Source organism: Diadema setosum, chromosome 2, assembly GCF_964275005.1.
Source record: "Diadema setosum chromosome 2, eeDiaSeto1, whole genome shotgun sequence".
NCBI lineage: Eukaryota > Metazoa > Echinodermata > Echinoidea > Diadematoida > Diadematidae > Diadema > Diadema setosum.
Window position 1 is genome coordinate 48,433,661 of NC_092686.1, and position 18,993 is coordinate 48,452,653.

The window sequence follows — 18,993 nt, forward strand, 5'->3', positions numbered from 1 at the left end:
TCTCCTCCAAGGCATAAAAATAAAAATTGCAAATATGAACAACACGCCATTCATGCCTAAGTGCTCTTCTATGTAACAAGAAGAAAAGGGTAAGTTTAACACCATAAAAAAAGCCATAAATGAAGTTGCACAAATAAACCTATAATCTATATAATATCTTTGAAGCCAAAAAGATCAATAAAGGCTTAAAGATAATGGAGGAATATGAGGAATCTTCTGTTAATTTCAAATTCAAATGAAATGAGTGAAGAAGAAATGTAAACAAAAATGGTAGGAATTTGGATTTCTCAAGTTAGGAAAATTGTAAATAATATTTGGCTCTTGAATTTGTCTCAAGAATTCTTAGACTGCTAAATTAAAAGAATGAAATAAAGATATTCTGTTCATTTAATCATCTTTGTGCCCTTACCCTCTATGTCACATGAATTGTGAGTTGACAGAAAATCCGCATTTTCCTCCTTAAGTTTAAGAACTTAATTTTGTTTGAGGTCAGAAAGAAACAAACAAACCTTTTTTTTTTTTCATTCATGTGTTTCATTGTGTTAAACTGATCTTTTGTTATCATTGCTATCTTGAAGGTATTTGCAAATGAAAGACACGTCAATTGTTGCAATTTTCAATTTTGTGCCTTGGAGGACAAAAACGAATGTATTCATTCACGTGTAAATTTACCTTTATATTGACCTACTACATGTACTAGGTTGATAGCCAAATTAATTACCAAATAATTACCTTCAATTACCGTACCAGTTAATTACCTTTAATGCGATATATATAATAAATTGATTTTTGTCAAAATCTTCTATGAAAAATATGTACTAGAAAAAGTGTCTACTTTTTTGTTTTGCCGAGTGTATTACCGTATACGCTGTTATTTTCGCATACAGATGTGTTTGCGAATGAGGAGCTCAGGGACGTTTTTGTGAGATGTTGTTTTCGCGAATTGACAAAGAGGTCTTCATAAGCGCATGACAACTGTACTACCTTAGTATATGGTGACAATTTAATGTTGTTAAATTCACGAAAATCAAACCCTCACGAAATAACTGCTTATACAGTATTGTACTTTGTCTGCATGGACTGACATCCTTTGCTTTTTAGGCATTTCCACTCATGGCATGTGCATGTACAGAATAGTCAGCACTGCTATCTGTTACATAATCAAAAATAAATTGATTGCATCCCGTACCACTGAGCAAATATTTTCTTGTGCCCATGAAAAAAAAAAAAAAAAAAAAGTGTTTCTCTCTCTCCTCTTCAATCTTTCTGATTGCATTCCCTCAATATGATAAGAAACATTCAAAACAGCAAAGTTTCTCTCAGCATATTACCTTGCACATGTATTTATAGAGTTGGTAGTTCTCCCTTCTCATACATTGTAGAGCTCCAGGAACACACATACTTCACTTGTCTTGTACATCATACTATATAATTGTGTTCAATTTTATAGAATTAAGTCTCATACAATACTCCAAATAGAATGTATTCTGCAATGATTTTATTTTAATGTGTTTTCAAAGTCCACTGATATTCACAAAATCAAATTAATACTGTACACAAATATTGCCTCTCATAAGACAAATGCAACACATCATCATGTTCCTCAGGCAAACATTTATGTTCAGGTCATATAATCTTCTTTCATATATTTGCTACAAAATGACAAAAGAGGGTGGTCTGTAAAGATGATGACTCAATGAAGAAATGCATCATAAACCCACAAGCAAAGATTGATTAAAATCTAACTTGAACTTAAACTTGACCTACAGCATGTCCTAAGAATTTATTGTGCTCACTTCCCTCCACAGTTTCTAAACAGAACGGCATACAATGTATAACCTTTGATTGCATGAAGTGAGTTAAATTTACATGTTTGAAAATATTGCACATACTTCAGTCCATAGTCTATGCTACTGGATCTTTGACGAAATCATATAAAAGATATCAAGAATTAAAAAATATAATGAATATATAAATATCAAATCATCATCATCAAAAAAAAAAAAAAAAATAGCTTCAACAGATCAGCTGTTCTGGGATTGTATCACAGCATTTTCTTGTGCAAGGAAAAGATTGTAAAATTTCGAGAAAAAGTACACAAATAATTAAGCAAAGTGAGTCTTATCTATGAGATCTGATTATCAAAAATTTAAGATTAGTAATTCTACCAATCTTCTGAGGATATTCAAAGAAAGAAGGCCCTGAATACAGAATGTGAGTGAGGTAACACTGTACATGCTTGCTCTGCAAAGAACACTTTAACCCACTGAGGTTGGTTTGATTTTGCTACAACACGCATTTCCCATAGATGCTTGCCCGAGTATACTAGGGACTTGTCCTCAACGGGTTCAGGAACTTGATTCCTTTGCTGAATGGCTCAATACAACCAAGTGTGAATACTAAATTGGCAAACAAATAACAAATGATTCTCAATGTTCAAGAACAAATACACACAAACACAGACAAACATAACAATAAAAGCCGACAGCTCTTCTGTCAGCTGTATTGTTCCCCTGACTAATGACAAAACTTGAGGTTCATCTTCATCTAATGGTGAATTTCGGTCATCTGTCTTGTGAACAGTCATCCAGCATTCTCTCAAAACTATTAGTTCTGATAAACTCTTGTTGTCCAAGTCTACTGGCATTCCTTGAGAAAAAGTTTGTCTGTGGATTCCACTGTATGCCAAAGTTCAGCCGGAGGTAGTCCAGAACAGCGCTGGTGCTGGTGAGGGTGTTGAAATTAACTTTCTCTGATCCCGGGAGGTACATATCTCCTAGCATCTGAATCAGATGGTGGTGGAAGTATGTAAAATGAGTCCCTAGACCCACGGATATATCAACCTATATAGGACAAAAGAGACAAAATGACTGATGAACACACTGAATACAGTTTCATCCATAGTAACCCAAAATTATACACTCTGTGATCTGCTGAATCATCAATCTACAGATGAAATATTATGGTAATGCAATGCTGCACACTGGCACTGGACCAATGGTCCAGGACCAGTAAATTAAGTGTTGGACCAACAACTTTTTAGGAATAAACCAGTAAAAGATAGAAAAACTGGGTAGCTACTGGTCAGACAGACAGGTTGGACCAATAGAAAAAATGGGTTAATGTGCAGCCCTGGGTAATGGAAAACTATGTATAAATTGACTGAATTCATTGATTGTTGATTGATCTGCTTTATATAGGAAATTTCTTTGAAACAAGCAACAATAAAAAAAAAAAAAGCGTAGTATGCGTAGTGGTAGTCGCTTTAATAATGATTAAATTTATAACGATAATAACAATTATTATTTGTATCATGTATCACCGAGGTTAGTACTTCAATGTTCTACTTATCATTATTGTCATCTTTAGAATGATGATAATAATAACAGTAATCATTATCATCATCACCAGGATTAACATTATTACTTTTATATCATTATTATAATGGTTATTATTGTCACTAATTACCATAAAAAAGTACTACTTACATAATATTACATGTATCTTCTTCTCTATTACAATCAGCAACATGAATATGTTGTTGAAATCATCATAAAAGATAATGAATTAATTCCAAGGGCATTTCAGGCTTAATCTTGGCAAGCATGTTGTACCTACCCAATCCTGGATACATTGATAAGGAGTCTCGGTGTAGCCTGCATACATAGCTGGGTTGCGCATCATGCCTCTTGCTGCCATTACACCTGTGGTAAACACCAAACAATATGATTATGGAAAAATCAAGATGTCAATTGTGATGAAGAGTCTCCTTCAGTGACTGTGTAGGTCAAATGTTGTATCAAGTTCTCTTCACATCTATATTTAATTGAAATAAGGAGCTGCATGAATGAGTTGACTAGAACTAGAATGTAAACATCGGTAGAGCATCTGCCTTTGACCCAAGCAGCCTGGGTTCGATACCCGAGTCTCACTGAGCAATGTTGTGTGTAATAATACCGTCCCCGCTAGCAAGAGGCAAAACACTCTCTCCCTCGAATAGGACATAAAATGGAGGGACCATGTGTGAGAGAGTCACAACTCACACATGTAAAATATCCTGTTTCATTCATTCATCACAAAGAGCAGGGTGTTTAACCCGGTGAAGTGGTCCCGTCTCACTTCCAACTGGACTCCATGGAAGACCAGCTAATATAGCTGAATATGGGCTATCCAGCCATCTTCTCAGATGGAAAATGAACAACCAAACGAACATCTTCATGGAAGCACACACAAAGATGCAAATAAAAACTTGACTGACTCAATAAAATGGGGAAATACTAGAGCAGCTACTTGTTTTTTCTTTTTAAATAAATCTAGTTTTACTGCAAATCTTTGCCAAAGAAAAACGTAGGACAGATCATACCATCGACTCCTGTGTCCCTAGCAACCCTGTTTACATCGTCCATGGTCTTGATGTCACCATTTGCAATGACTGGAACTCCAACGCTTTCCTTGATGATGCGAACAGCATTGTGATCTGCCGGTTCTCCTCTCTGCTCCGTTGTACGACCATGCACCGTGATCCATGACACTCCTGTGTGTTCAGCTCTCCTACAAAGCTCAACTGTGTCTCTGTCCATCAAGTGATAAAATTCAGTGCAGATTTTTTTTTGCATTGTTTTGTTTCTTTTTTAATCTGAGTTTGTATTCCACATTCAAACGGCCTCACAAGCAGTAGAAAATTGGTTTTAACTAGACTGTGTGCAAAATAAATTGATATTTCATAAGCTCTTGGCTGTTCATTAGCTGATATAATAAACTACGGTCTTCAGCTGAATTCATACGATCAGATCGTTTTACCATTGCCATGGTGAAGAGACAGCTATTCATGAATGGCATGCTTAAGTTGTCAGTAGCTCTGTTTAAGGCATGTGGAAGAGATCATGCTTTAAGACGACTGCATAATATACAGTCAAAATATGAAATGAGTGCCTACATGATATGGTAAAGAAAATGCTACTGATAACATATCTGTTCTATGTTTTGCATCACGGATGCTGCTTAACCACAAATCAATGACAAGTAGAATCACACATCACACGTAATTCACCAGAACAAGTAAATATCTGGCTAATCAATTAGCCACGTAATTCACCAGAAGAAGGAAATATCTCGCTAATTAATTAGCCAGATAGGTTTTATCCTTGTATCCTTATATCCCTGTTCTGGCGAATTATGTGTGATGTATTTTTCTACTAGTCAATTGATCTGTGGTCAAGCAACATCCATGATGTAAAGATCTAAAAAACAAAAGAAGAAAGAAATAGTGGTGTCCCTCAAAAATGATAAAAAAAAACCCCAAAGAAACATTCAAATAACAACAGAGCATTTGGCATTTCTTACACAAACATTTTAGTTTTTAAAGGTCAAAACAAGTGTAACATCAAATTTCTCAACTCTGCAGTGATTCTCAGTAAACATATGTTACCATGATACTGTTGTATGTAATCTGCTAATGCAGATATTAAATCCACAGCAATGCCAGTAAATCATGTCGTGCATTCAAACCTGATATCACGGTGAATTCTAATCTTGATTGATGTGGTGAAGTCCGACTTGGTCACCCTATTGATGGTTTGCCTCACCATGTCCTTCACAAGGTCTGCTTTCTTAATCAGCTTGGCTCCATATCCCTCAGCCATTGCCCACCTACAACATGAGGGGAGAAAAAGTTGTCAAGGGACAAGCTTGACTTTTCAAAGTATTCTTTACTATACTTGGCTAGTCGAACATGGGCCTTAGAAGTCTTCCATGGTAATATTCATTGATAGTTATTGATCATTATCTGTAAAGAGGAAGGCCTTGAATTTCAAGCAAGGTTTTGACTGATGATAATCAGTATTAGGTCCATCCTATAAATCCATGTTATTAATTGGCAGCATGTCATGTCCAGGCACTGTTTTCAATATGATTCTTGACACTGATACATATTCTTTAAAACAAAATTGTAATTGATGTTAAAAACTTGCTTGCTGTGCTTGATCCATATTACATAACTTTTCATTGCTTTACTCAAATATTACAACTTAAGTCTTTAGTATTAATTAGTGAGAATGGACATCAACAGCTATTTGACTGCACTAACCTTTGTGGACAGCCACAGTTGAGATCTACTCCATCAGCATACCTGTAATGCACAGATATTTGCAGTTATTAGGTGATACACTTTATATGGCTGTATGATATGGCACTAATCTAATTGCCATGAAATAAAGAGCACTTGTCACCTCCACTGTGACCTTCCTCTTTTGTTAGCTTACAATGCATTACATCACTTTGGTGAGAAATGAAAATTACCTGTTGAATTCTCCTGAAATGTGTTTCAAGGAGAAAAGGTATTCTTGAACCTTTTAGTCACATTAATGCCCCATACATTATGTAAATGCCTAGTTCATGAGCCTTCACATATTCTCACAATAAAACTTGCATTTCTCTTTTGTTTCTATTGTATGAGTTTAATTATATGTGTTACTTTTAATATGATAATTTTACATAATTGTTCTTGAGGTTTATGAAATGAGCAAATCACTAGCAGAGATCCATTCTTCAGATACCAACAATGTAATAGAAAAAATGACTAAAATTATTATTGAAGGTTTATTCATAATATAAATATTAATATAAATATTAATACAGTAGTATTATAAATACCAAATAATATTCAATATACACCAAAAGTCTACATTATCTCGTAAACAAGTGCCATTTTGCCTTAAGCTTAGTGTACAACTGTTAATCATCCCTTGTTTTTGCACTCTTCAATCACCAATCATTCTGATAAGCATAATTATGATTAGTATACCAGGTCTGTAAATTTGACAAATTACAACAAAACAGCTAATCTTTGAATAGTATCCATCCTGTCAAATGATTTCAGCTTTATGTAGTCTCATGTAGTGAGATAATTCATGAGATTGAGTAGCCGAGTCTCTGTAAACTTACGGTGCAATTATTTCTGCTGCATCAGCCAGATCCTTGGCATTGCTGGCTGCAAACTGGACAATCAATGGCCTGTCTCCTGTTTGAATCATAGTAGATCAGTTTAAAAGGAGATCAATGTTTAGACTCTACTTGTCAAACATGACAAAAAACACACACTCTGAGACATGTTTAATGCTGAAAAAAAAAATCACCCAAAAAAACAAACATTTGATACACCTTGATACAGTAATTCTAGGTATGAAGACATAAGATGGAGAAGAGGATAAATGCCCCTCTATGGAGTCCCCCAATGTTGTACAGGCTAACATTCCCACATCCATATCAGGGAGATTCCACTCAGCAATCATGGAGATATCTGTGTGGTATGTACATTTCAATGGCTGAAAATACTTAGCCAAATCAGGGAGATTTTAATATCCTCTTATTCTTGACATTTTCAGGGAGACTCCTGCAGAATCAGGGAGACATGGCAGCTCTGTTGTCAACATGTAGTTTAAGTGAATATTCTCACTTTTTATTCCAATAAACAAATGATTCAAAATGTTACGCTCAGTAAACACTCCTCTAGTTTATTGGAGAAACAAATGAAAAGCAGTTGACTACCAAAGTTTGAAAAAGTAAAGATGTACTAGTATCACAAAATGCAGACATACACTACTCAACTAGTAGTACTCACTTTGATTGGTTGTGAACTCACTATCTCTGGCTTTGACCGAGTTGACAAATGAGTTGGATACTATCATAGGCGTGAAAGTCAGATCACATCCATAACTGGCAAATAAAAGAGAGTAAATTGATTGTTATTAAAAGCGATGAAGACATTAATTACAGTGTGGAGTCATGGCTAGAGAATTATGGGTCAAAGCCTGTCACTGTGCAGATGAGACATACCTGTACTTGTCAACAGCATGTAAGGTTTTAATCCATTACACCAGTCATGAATCTTATAACATACTTGCATTGTAGTCACTTAGAAGATACAAGTGTATTTCTTGATTGCATGCATATAAAGTAATACATGTAATGTTCCATCTGCCCCCTGAAACCAAATATTGGCATGAAGTCATCTAGATTTATGAACAAGTTTTATTTTTGAATCCATCAAGGCACTTTTGTCTACTAAACTTGCTTCTAGGAGCTCTGAGTCCTGAAGAAGAAATACTGGGATTACATGTGGGCTAAGATGACAAGCTGACACCCTACACATATTGACTAATCAATCATGAATATCAATGATATATGCCAAGTTTGACTACAATCATACATCGTATCCACCAATGCAAAACTGTTCCCATTGATCTCATCCCCCGAAAGAAAAACTTGTAATGTGTAAATGGATACAACATACTGCATACATCTATAATCATAAAGTGTATTACAGCTCATACATTTTGTAATTTGGTATTTTATGCAAAAACAAGCATACAAACACACACACACACACACACAAACCATGTGCAACATAGTCTATGCACATTAGTACAGTACTGTAACATGTTGCAGTATAATCATTTCAACCAGTATTGGATGGCTGAAATTGCAGTAAAATCCAACTATACCTCTTTACAAGTGTCCTGAAAGCCAGCCTGTAGAAGAAGCATAAAACCCAGTGGGTAAATGGGCAAGGAGAATGACAGAAAGAGAGAAAAAAAAGTTGAAATGACATAGAAATAACAAAATAGATTACTACAACTGTAGTACATTCAATTAAATTCTATTCAATTTATTCATTTCATAAAATCACATATAAAATATTTACATAGATGTGTGAGTCAAAGGAGGAAATCAAGCAAAAGCCTAGGGCTTGGAAATGGAGATTTCCTTTACAATGTTATAGTTTAAAATCAGTTTTGAATGAAACATATATATATATCAAAATGTACTTAAAACAGAACTTAGATTAGAGGCTGTTACAAAATCAACAATACACTATGATGGAAACAGGAAACGAAACAACGACTGAACTAATACAACATAATACAATACAATAAAAAACAAAATAAACATGCAGGATAATTGCCAAAGGTTTGTATGGGAATTGCACAATTTTCATCGTTCATACATGCCAATGCTTAATACAAAAAGTTAAAAAAGCATAATGAACATGATAAATAATATCAACTGCTATTGATAAATATGGGAATGTATAATTAAGTGGGATCTATTCATATAGATTTGGGAGGGCTCTTTTTTAATTTGGCTAATAACTACAGAGAATACCAAGTACATGTACTATAGTAGCAGGTAACTTCTAATGATGTGTACTTGAAGCTACTAGGTGTAACAAAAACATTTCCCACATTTGATCCTGAATAGTTTGAAAACTACATATCAGATAGCACTGTCATTGATATGAGTAATAGCTGAATAGTGTACAATGTAGGTTTTGTAGGTTTCAAACTTGATTGGATTATTTCTCCAATGTAGTCACAATTGGGTGGTAATTTATCTAGTAGCATTGCATTTATGCCGTATTGGATTAGGTAAGGTTTTAGCTGAGTTTAGGCATAGGCCTATTCACTTTGAAATGTTTAAACACAAATTCTGAATTCTGATTGAGAAATAGATCTACATTGTAGAGTAGTACTAGTAGAATTGGCAAATACCATAGAAAAGCAATTTTACATCAGAATGTCTTTTTGTTTGTTGGGTTGCACAAGAGCAAAGTACCGGTACATCAATAGAATAGTAACATTAATGCAGAGCCATATACACATCCCCTTATATACATACAACTGTGATATGCATAATACTAGCCCAACCAGACGCCGTGCGCCAGCACGGCATGTGTATGTTACAGCGTCAGGGGCAGCTAAGGGCTGTGTAAATTTATATTAATGCATTGCCATTACGACCTTTTGTATTCTTTTTGTCACGTTGATTGATCTACAGTAGACTTTTAACTGTGAATCAGTAGCAACAATACTCTCAAGCTAGCTAGAGAGAGTCCACTTACTATGTACTATGTAAGATTTCTAGTGCGTTTATGGTTTGATGGCTGTGGTCTATCCTAGACAGACTGTCACTGCACTGACCATGCTGACTGTACTGTTTAAAGAGGAAATCCAGTCCATATATAAGTTAGTCTGATAAAAAAAAAAGTAAAATCGGAAAGAATTCCATCTGTACCCCCCACTAACCTAGTACACAGTGTGGAAGGACTCTGGGGTCAGTGTTACCTGAGGACATCAAGATCAACATTACCCTAACCTTAACCTTACCCTAACTCTAAAGCCACCTAATTTAATCATATTACTGAATATACATTCATGTATCACTTGATTTTTTTCCCCAATTTTAGCGGGGGTAGGGGGGGTACACATGGAACTCTTGCCGTAAAATCTTATGAGTTCAACATTAAAAATTTGACTGAAATTGGATGAAAAATAAGGAAGTTATGACAGTATGAAGTTTTGTTTATTTGTGCAAAACAGTTCTTGTACAGTGGACATGAATATGCAAATGAGTGAGTTAACGTTAACCCATAGAGCTGTATTATACGTACTAGAGTGCGGACTCGTCATATGCACGCACGTTAAGGCTCTGTGATCGCATAGAGCACGATCCGCCATTACTAAGAGTGGCAAGTACAGTGCGAATCGCTTGTGTATTAGCAATGTACTGTTGCGTTGACAACCGCGATGAAAATCAACGATTTGAGTGATAATTTGATAATCTCATTCACAAAACCACGCGTAACGCAATATAATTGCTATTTTTAATGTAAATTAAAGCTAAATAATTATCTCCTCAGTAGTGTATCAATTTTCATACGCTGAGCACTGATTGTTCATCGCGGACATTCAAGTGCAGCTACGCAGCTAATTAGTTCTGATTGATCGAGTGGTGAACGCGACTTGAAGATAATTTGTAACCCCGGGGGCGGGAATCAGTGGCACCCTGAACTGCTACTGTGATTATTTCTTATTCAGCATATTTTTTTTTTTTTTTTTCAGGGGGTCATGGTGGCATACAATTATTATTATCATTATTATTATTATTATTATTTTTTTTTTTTTTTTTTGGGGGGGGGGGGGGGCAGGTCCCCCATACCTACAGCCCTGCATGGGGACACTGCCATTACATTTACAGGTCCTGTATAAACAATGCGTGTAAAAGGGGATGTTTTTCACGGATGGGCGATGTACGCGCGTATGGGTAGCAAAATCGCTGAAATCAGAGGAAAAGGCCATACTTTTACAGAAGTAGCTAGGTTACTTGAAAAAAGGTAGCTTCAGAGTGAATTTGGTGTATTCTGAGATCAAAGGATCATTACTTGCACACACACACACACAAACATAATGGATACCTAACAAACATAAATACACACACATACACATCCATAACACATCCATAACAAACACAAGTAGGCCTACACACACACACATACACATCCATAACAAACACAAATACACACACACACACACACTTACTGAAGGCCCCCACCTCAACCTTAATTAGGAATACAATAATTTTGAATGGGACATAGTGAATATGCCTGCTATTTGCCCCCCCCCCCCCCGCACACACAAACACACACACACACACACTCTCTCTCACACACACACACACACACACACACACAAAGTCCTAAACATATCACACAAATGAATACATTGCAACTGATTGACAAATTGCCCTACATCGACGTAAATAAGCACTGAATTGATCAGTGTTTTAGTAGTAGCCATGATAAAAAATCATGGGCGTACATACTCGAGCAGGATTCGAACCCACGACCTCCTGATCACCGGACAGGCGTCATCTCCACTAGACCACCGAGCTTTCGCCCGACAGCAAGTGTTGGTTCTAATCCTTATAGCATGCAGCGGGTACTGCTTTTGTTATTCAAATTTATGAAGTAAAAACTACTTCATAAATTTGAATAACAAAAGCAGTACCCGCTGCATGCTGTAAGGATTAGAACCAACACTTGCTGTCGGGCGAAAGCTCGGTGGTCTAGTGGAGATGACGCCTGTCCGGTGATCAGGAGGTCGTGGGTTCGAATCCTGCTCGAGTATGTACGCCCATGATTTTTTATCATGGCTACTACTAAAACACTGATCAATTCAGTGCTTATTTACGTCGATGTAGGGCAATTTGTCAATCAGTTGCAATGAAAACATCACGACGGAAGAACTTCATAAATTTAAATGAATACATGTATTACAGAGCTATATATTCTATATGCATTTAATCTTGTCATGGGATATTAATTCTCAAATTATTGGACATACATCATAAACGGCTGTTAGAAAATCTGTAATACAAAATACAGAATTATTTATAGCCCAAGCCAAGTACACACTGGCAATATCGTCTGCATGCACAATTTTGGCAGATGCAGTGCGCGTGCATTAAATGCACTTGCCACTCTTAGTAATGGCGGCGAGCTCTCCATGCGATCGCAGCGATTTAAATGAGTACGCCCTCTAGCGATATGTAAATACAGTTCTATCTATGCATTAACCATGCATGTCATACCCTCACAATTTTCCATTGATTGTGTACATAAAAAAAAATGACAAAAAATCAATGTTTCTGTCATTGAAGTCTGAAAAATGATGTTATTCCTGGTTGAATAACTTCAGAATAGTGATTAGTTAGATATATGAGGGTTTGAGCCTCGGGCATAATTGCGTTTGAATGAAAAACTGGAAATTTCAAAATTTTGTGTACAAACTATAAATTTAGATCTAGTCTAGATCTATGGACTGGTAAAGTTGTGAGGGAATGACATGCTCACTTAAATTTTGCCATTTGCATCATATTGACTGTTCAAGAACTGTTTCCCCCCAAAATAGGGAAACTTCAAAATGTCATAACTTCCTTATTTTTCATCCGATTTCAATCAAAATTATACCGTTGAACTCATAATATTTTACTCTTTCTTATCGGACTATTGTTTGGACTGGATTTCCCCTTTAAAATGTTTAAAAGCGATAACATGTTAATCAAGTTACAACTCACTTTGAATATCTGACCATAGGAGCACACATTTTGACAGGCTTTCCGAGCAAAGACATCTCTCGAAACAGATCCATGGGTGACAATGGATTACCTTCAGAATTCACCTGCAGTTCGTAATCTGTCCATTCGACAGCGTCATTCTCTGCGAGTGCGGCTGCGTCTCCTGGACCTGATTCCATCTCTGACTCCATTGACTAACATGTAAAAGAACACATGGGACTAAGTAAGACTAAGAGAGGGCTAAAATGGAATGGAATTAAGACTTTCCACTAAGGCTCTGACTTCACAGCGAATAACTCGTGTCTCTGTATTTTGGAGAAGGACCCGATGCGTTATGAAATGAAATATGCTAATGAGCCTGTCGTCCACTTGATTATGTCGTAAAATGATGTGGCACTGATGGGCGTAGCGCACGCCGCCATAGTATAGAGCTAGCACGCCACGAGAGACACGAGGAGCTGAGGTGGAGGCCGAGGAGACGCATAATGTACGTAGACATAATCTACTAGTAAATGTACGTGGTCAACCATAGGTGCGAGTTATACAAACACAATGTACGTCGGCCGAAACGCCTACGTAAGGTGTGGTAGTCTTTTTACAAAGGCCCAAATAGCATGGTGAATTGATGATAATGATGATGATGATGAAGTGATGATGATGGTGGTGATGAAGTTCTAAGATGAAGAAGAAGAAAGAAGAACAAGAACAAGAAAAAGTACCGGTATAGTCTCACCTTCATGTAGACACACACTGCACAGTTAAGGCTGTAAGATCTTTTACCAAAGGCAAAGAGTCAGTAATTTTATAATGCATTACTAATTTGTCAGATTTTTGGCATAAGTGTAATTCTAGAGTACTATATAATTTCCAGTCAAAATGTGGAAGAAATGTCTGAATCTAAAAATTGTAGCGTGGAGTAGCAACAACGGGCATGCAATGTCATCTTATGGAATATGGTCTGTAAATACAGACTACAGAACGTTGTCGAGTTCGCGCGGATGTGAACGGCGCGAAAAATTGATTGTGTTGTTGAACCGTACACCAAGACATCTATCTATTCCCATGTGCGGGTGGTTCGTTTATCGTTTACTTATCGACTTGTATTTTGAATGTATTATTCCATAATAACTGCCAGAGGGGTTTTAAACAATAATATTAGAATTTTGAAATGTTCAGATGATTTCTAAAATGATAACACTGTACTTTTTACAGATACTTGCGCACAAAGCAGACGACAGATATCCGATAGGCAATGCACAAAAAAAAAAAAAAAAATTATAGCAGAAAAGTACTATATCATACTATGTATGCCCGGTTAGCTCAGTCGGTAGAGCATGGGACTCTTAATCCCAGGGTCGTGGGTTCGAGCCCCACATTGGGCGAAATCTTTTTTGTTTTTGTTTATATTATATTAATCCAACATCTGTGATGGTGATTTGAAGATGATGTATCATAATTAACAATCTTCACTATATTTTCATGATATCGTACATGTATTTCCAAAAGAGCGACTAGTGCCTCTTTTGGTTGATTAGCATGCATATTGCATTATGCTTTTATACGGAAGATGTAATAATGAAGTACATGTATATAGAATGTATATTATAATGTTTGTGTATACATACTCTTTTTAGGAAATCGACTTGGCGAGATAATGTTGTCATGTCAACACACACTAAAATTTTGGAAGTCAACTTTGCGAGATACTCTATGACCATTTCGACTTATCAAACATAATGATTATGGTATACGTAGACCTAAGTCGACATGGTAAGTTTCATATCTTGACGTGTCGACATGACAGGAATCAGTCGACTCGCTGATGAAGTAGGCCTACTAGCTCGCCATGTCCATCGTCAAGTCGAAGGGCAGTTAGAAAACTTGCCTTATGGAAATATATCGGTCTCCTTCATGTTGTCAACAGTGATTTGTTTTTCAAGTCAAATTCAATAGGCCTAGGTATACTGATAACTCAAACCATACACACAATGGTAGAAGCTCTATATAAGAGTTTAATTAATTTAATTTAATTTAATTTAATTTAATTTAATTCCATTTAATTTGATTTAATTTAATTTAATCTGAGTTGAGCTGAGTTGAGTTGAGTTTATTAACAACATACATGTGAATATGATAACATGAAATTACATAGGATAAGATACAATAACATGAAAATCTTTTATGAGAATACAATGATTACAAGGTACTTACAGCTATGCATGCATATATTTTACACAGTGGCGTATCTAGGGAAAACGGCGCCCGGGGCAAGCACGAAAATTGCGCCCCTAATTTCTGATAAAGTGTTCAACCCCAACCCCACCCCGGTATATAGGGACTTTAAACAAAGTCCACATGATGCTTTTTCAAGCATTTAAAAGGGATCTTTTGAGGGTGATTTAAATGTAATGAATTGTGGTAGATTTTGGCGAGCGAGCGCAACGAGCGAGCCGAAAATTTTTGTATTTCAGCTTACAAAACATGGAATTCTTGTCATTTTTTGCTTACCAAATCTTACAATTCTAATCAAGATATAGTGACAGCCTTATAGATATCGATTTATACCCCAAAACCGGGAATTTAAAAAATACTCTAAACTAGTGCGCGCGAGTGAGCTGAAATTTGTAAATGTCCTCGTCATCATCACGTATTGTTCTTATCTTTTCTTATATAAATTTTGGCGAGCGAGCGCAGCGAGCGAGCCGAAAATTTTTGTATTTCAGCTTACAAAACATGGAATTCTTGTCATGTTTTGCTTATTTAATCTCACAATTATAGTGACGACCTTATAGATAACGATTTATACCAACAAACTGAGGATTTGAAAAAATACTCTAAATTAGTACGAGCGAGTGAGCCGAAATTTGTATATTTCCGCGTCATCATTGCATTTTGTTCTTATCTTGTTTGATTTGTTGTTGTTTTTTTGCGCCCCCCCCCCCCCGTATGTTCGAAACCGTTGACGCCCTCTTTTGATCCAATTGGCGATCGCTTCAGAACGAATGAAATTGCAGCCGCTGCTCCGTGAAACATTTTGCCTGCTTATATAAAATGACATGTGTGAACACAATAGACACTGTCATTTTGTCATCATCACGTTTTGTTCTTACCTTCTTTTTTATATAAATTTTGGCGAGCGAGCGCAGCGAGCGAGCCGAAAATTGTTGTATTTCAGCTCATAGAACATGGAATTTTTGTGTGAACACAATAAACATTGTCATTTTGTCCGCGTCATCATCATGTTTTGTTTTTATCTTGTTTGATTTGGTTTTCTGCCCCCCCCCCCCACCATTCTCCCTCCCCCTTCCGGGCGAGTTTTTTTTTTTTCTTCTTCTTCTTTTTCTTCTTCTTTTCTTTTTTTTTTTTCTTCTTCTTCTTCGTTTTTTTTCGTTTTTTTTTCTTCTTCTTCGTTTTTTTTCTTTTTTTTTCTTCTTCTTCGTTTTTTTTTTGTTTTTTTGCGCCCCCAAGGAGTGGCGCCCAGGGCACGTGCCCCCCTTGCCCCCCCCCCTAGATACGCCACTGATTTTACATACTTATATCTATCTTACATAAGAATACATGTGGTATGATTTAGTTTCATTGTGATATATTTATCACTGAAAAGGCAAAAAGAATGAATAAGTATGTAATATAGACATATATGCATAGACAAAGATTCTGAACAAAAAACAGAACAGAAAACAGAAGATAATGTCGTTGAAGGGGAACCAAAATTTAGCACAAGTGCTAGTCGAGAATGGTTCTCCAATTATAGCTACATTTAAGATGCTTATTGCAAGGTCTACCCTTCTAAAGTAACCATATACTATAAAAGTACATTAAACTAAATATTTGAATATTCTTTTCATTATCCTAAACTTTATCTAACAAGTGATCTTTTTTTTAGATTTCGTCGAAATGAAGATCTTGTTCTTTCCTCTTGAATATTTTGGGGCAAACTATTCCAGAACTTTGACCCGACAAAAGATATAGAAAAATAAATGTACCATGCGTCGTTTTACATTTCGGGAGTCTAAGCATGGAATGATCTTTGCCTCCAGTCCTGTATGCATGATTCATTGGCTCATAATATTGTGGGTAGAATGTGGTAAATGTCCCGTGTGTAGATCATTATACAAAGGTTGACACTGCAAGCTTATGCAGGTCAAAAACTCCTCCTAGACTGGTGAATTATGGGCTAGAACTTGTAAATGAAAATGTAGGCCTAATTGCTCTCACGGCCATTTTTTATGCTAAAAATATACAATTTAAGTGGCTTCTAATTTGGAATTGGGTACTTCCCCAGACTTCAATTCCATAAAGTAGGCCCTATATGTGATTGTAACTTGCATGGAATTTCCCAGTTTGTATAAAAGCGAGAAATATTTTCAAACAGTGTTTGTTACTGCTGCAGGCACAACAAAATAAAAAAAATGATAATTATGCCTAACATTGCATGTAGCTATAGGACATACTCTTCCCGTTAGCCCTACCCCCCCCCCCCCCGATTTAGAAACTATGTTCAACCCCTTCGATTAGGCTATCCCATACGACATTAGAACAGTCCCAACTATTGATAGATATAGGTCTACTTCACTGTTTATAATCGGATTATTTTGAAAACTTGTTAAAGATTTTGTATGCATATAGTATATGGGTCATTCAATTTGAGACATGCACGCAGAGAAAGCAGTGGACTCCGATTTTTAATTAAGTTATTGAAACTGCCTCTGTCTTACACTCGAGACTCAGTGGACAGTTCCAGCACATTTCTTTTCATATTTCACTTCACATTGAAATGATACATAGGACCCCATGGTAAACAAAACAAGAAAAAAAGACAAACAGGCAAGATACAAAATAATAAATGATAAAGCAGGCCTATGTTATTGTATACGATATCTATGTATACAATAATATATCATTATATAAAAGACTATTTTCATAAGATGTAAAAGACATTATATACCATCAATTCCGCAGCGAAATCAAAGCTTGTAACCGTGGGTTCCATGAACATGAATTATAGGCCTACGTCTCGCAATGGAGATAGCCAGATACTGATAACATATGATAATGAAAGCTAAAAAACAAGGTATAGAGGTCCAACTAAGGCAAGGGCAAAATAAGTAAAAGAAATGAGAAAGAAAAAAGAAGAAGAATAGGGGAAAGGGGATAATTAAAAAAACAACAACAAACAAACAAACAAACAAACAAAAAACAAAAAACAAAAAACTGGCAAAAAAAAACCCCGACATACATCATGGAACATAATAAGGCCTTTACATACGATTATAATCTACCATCAAGTTCATAACGAATTCAAAGTACATGTATGAAAATAAAATAAGTGTAGGCCTATAGGAGCATAACGCTTAAACCAGGTGTTAAGCAAGTGCACACTTTTTCAAATTTATGAAGTTCTTCCGTCGAGATGTTTTCATTGCAACTGATTGACAAATTGCCCTACATCGACGTAAATAAGCACTGAATTGATCAGTGTTTTAGTAGTAGCCATGATAAAAAAATCATGGGCGTACATACTCGAGCAGGATTCGAACCCACGACCTCCTGATCAGGAGGTCGTGGGTTCGAATCCTGCTCGAGTATGTACGCCCATGGGATCAGGAGGTCGTGGGTTCGAATCCTGCTCGAGTATGTACGCCCATGATTTTTTATCATGGCTACTACTAAAACACTGATCAATTCAGTGCTTATTTACGTCGATGTAGGGCAATTTGTCAATCAGTTGCAATAAGTGCACACTTCTCTAAAATTAATACTGATCCTTCATGCATTAAGAGAGGATAAAGGTTAGGGCATAAAAGTGTTCACGTCTGGAAAATTATAATCATTGGATATAGCACTGATTTGAGGTTGTTGTTGTTGTTTTTTTGTGTATGAAAATGAACAGAGAAAAGGAACATTGATTAAATCTCCCTTGATCCTTAAAGACCATTCCAGAATTTGGATCCGGTGAAAATAAAGAACTGTTTGCTGAGCTAAGGGTGTGCGAGTACTTGTGGATTTTGATAAAAAATATCGATAACGAATCTCCTGTACATTCTGCAAATGTGAAGACGAACTGGAGGAAAGACAGGA

The 18,993-nt window shown here is 36.2% G+C and overlaps 1 protein-coding gene and 1 non-coding gene across 3 annotated transcripts; one reads left to right on the plus strand and one right to left on the minus strand.

The window, feature by feature from the left end:
• Positions 1–994: 994 nt before the first annotated feature.
• Positions 995–13,330, minus strand: LOC140246091 (tRNA-dihydrouridine(20a/20b) synthase [NAD(P)+]-like). 2 transcript variants are annotated; one of them, XM_072325538.1, is made up of 9 exons: positions 12,913–13,330; positions 8,502–8,528; positions 7,619–7,713; positions 6,943–7,018; positions 6,086–6,127; positions 5,509–5,649; positions 4,364–4,572; positions 3,619–3,704; positions 995–2,843 (listed from the first exon to the last, which is right to left on the minus strand). In XM_072325538.1, exons 1-9 carry the CDS (start codon positions 13,101–13,103, stop codon positions 2,565–2,567), a joined length of 1,146 nt encoding a protein of 381 aa, XP_072181639.1. In that variant the 5' UTR covers positions 13,104–13,330; the 3' UTR covers positions 995–2,564. The 2 variants fall into 2 exon arrangements, with proteins under 2 accessions (XP_072181639.1, XP_072181640.1); XM_072325539.1 differs by lacking the exon at positions 8,502–8,528.
• Positions 13,331–14,221: 891 nt separating this feature from the next.
• Positions 14,222–14,294, plus strand: Trnak-cuu (transfer RNA lysine (anticodon CUU)). The gene has a single exon. It is a non-coding gene; the product is annotated as a tRNA-Lys (tRNA).
• Positions 14,295–18,993: the final 4,699 nt, after the last annotated feature.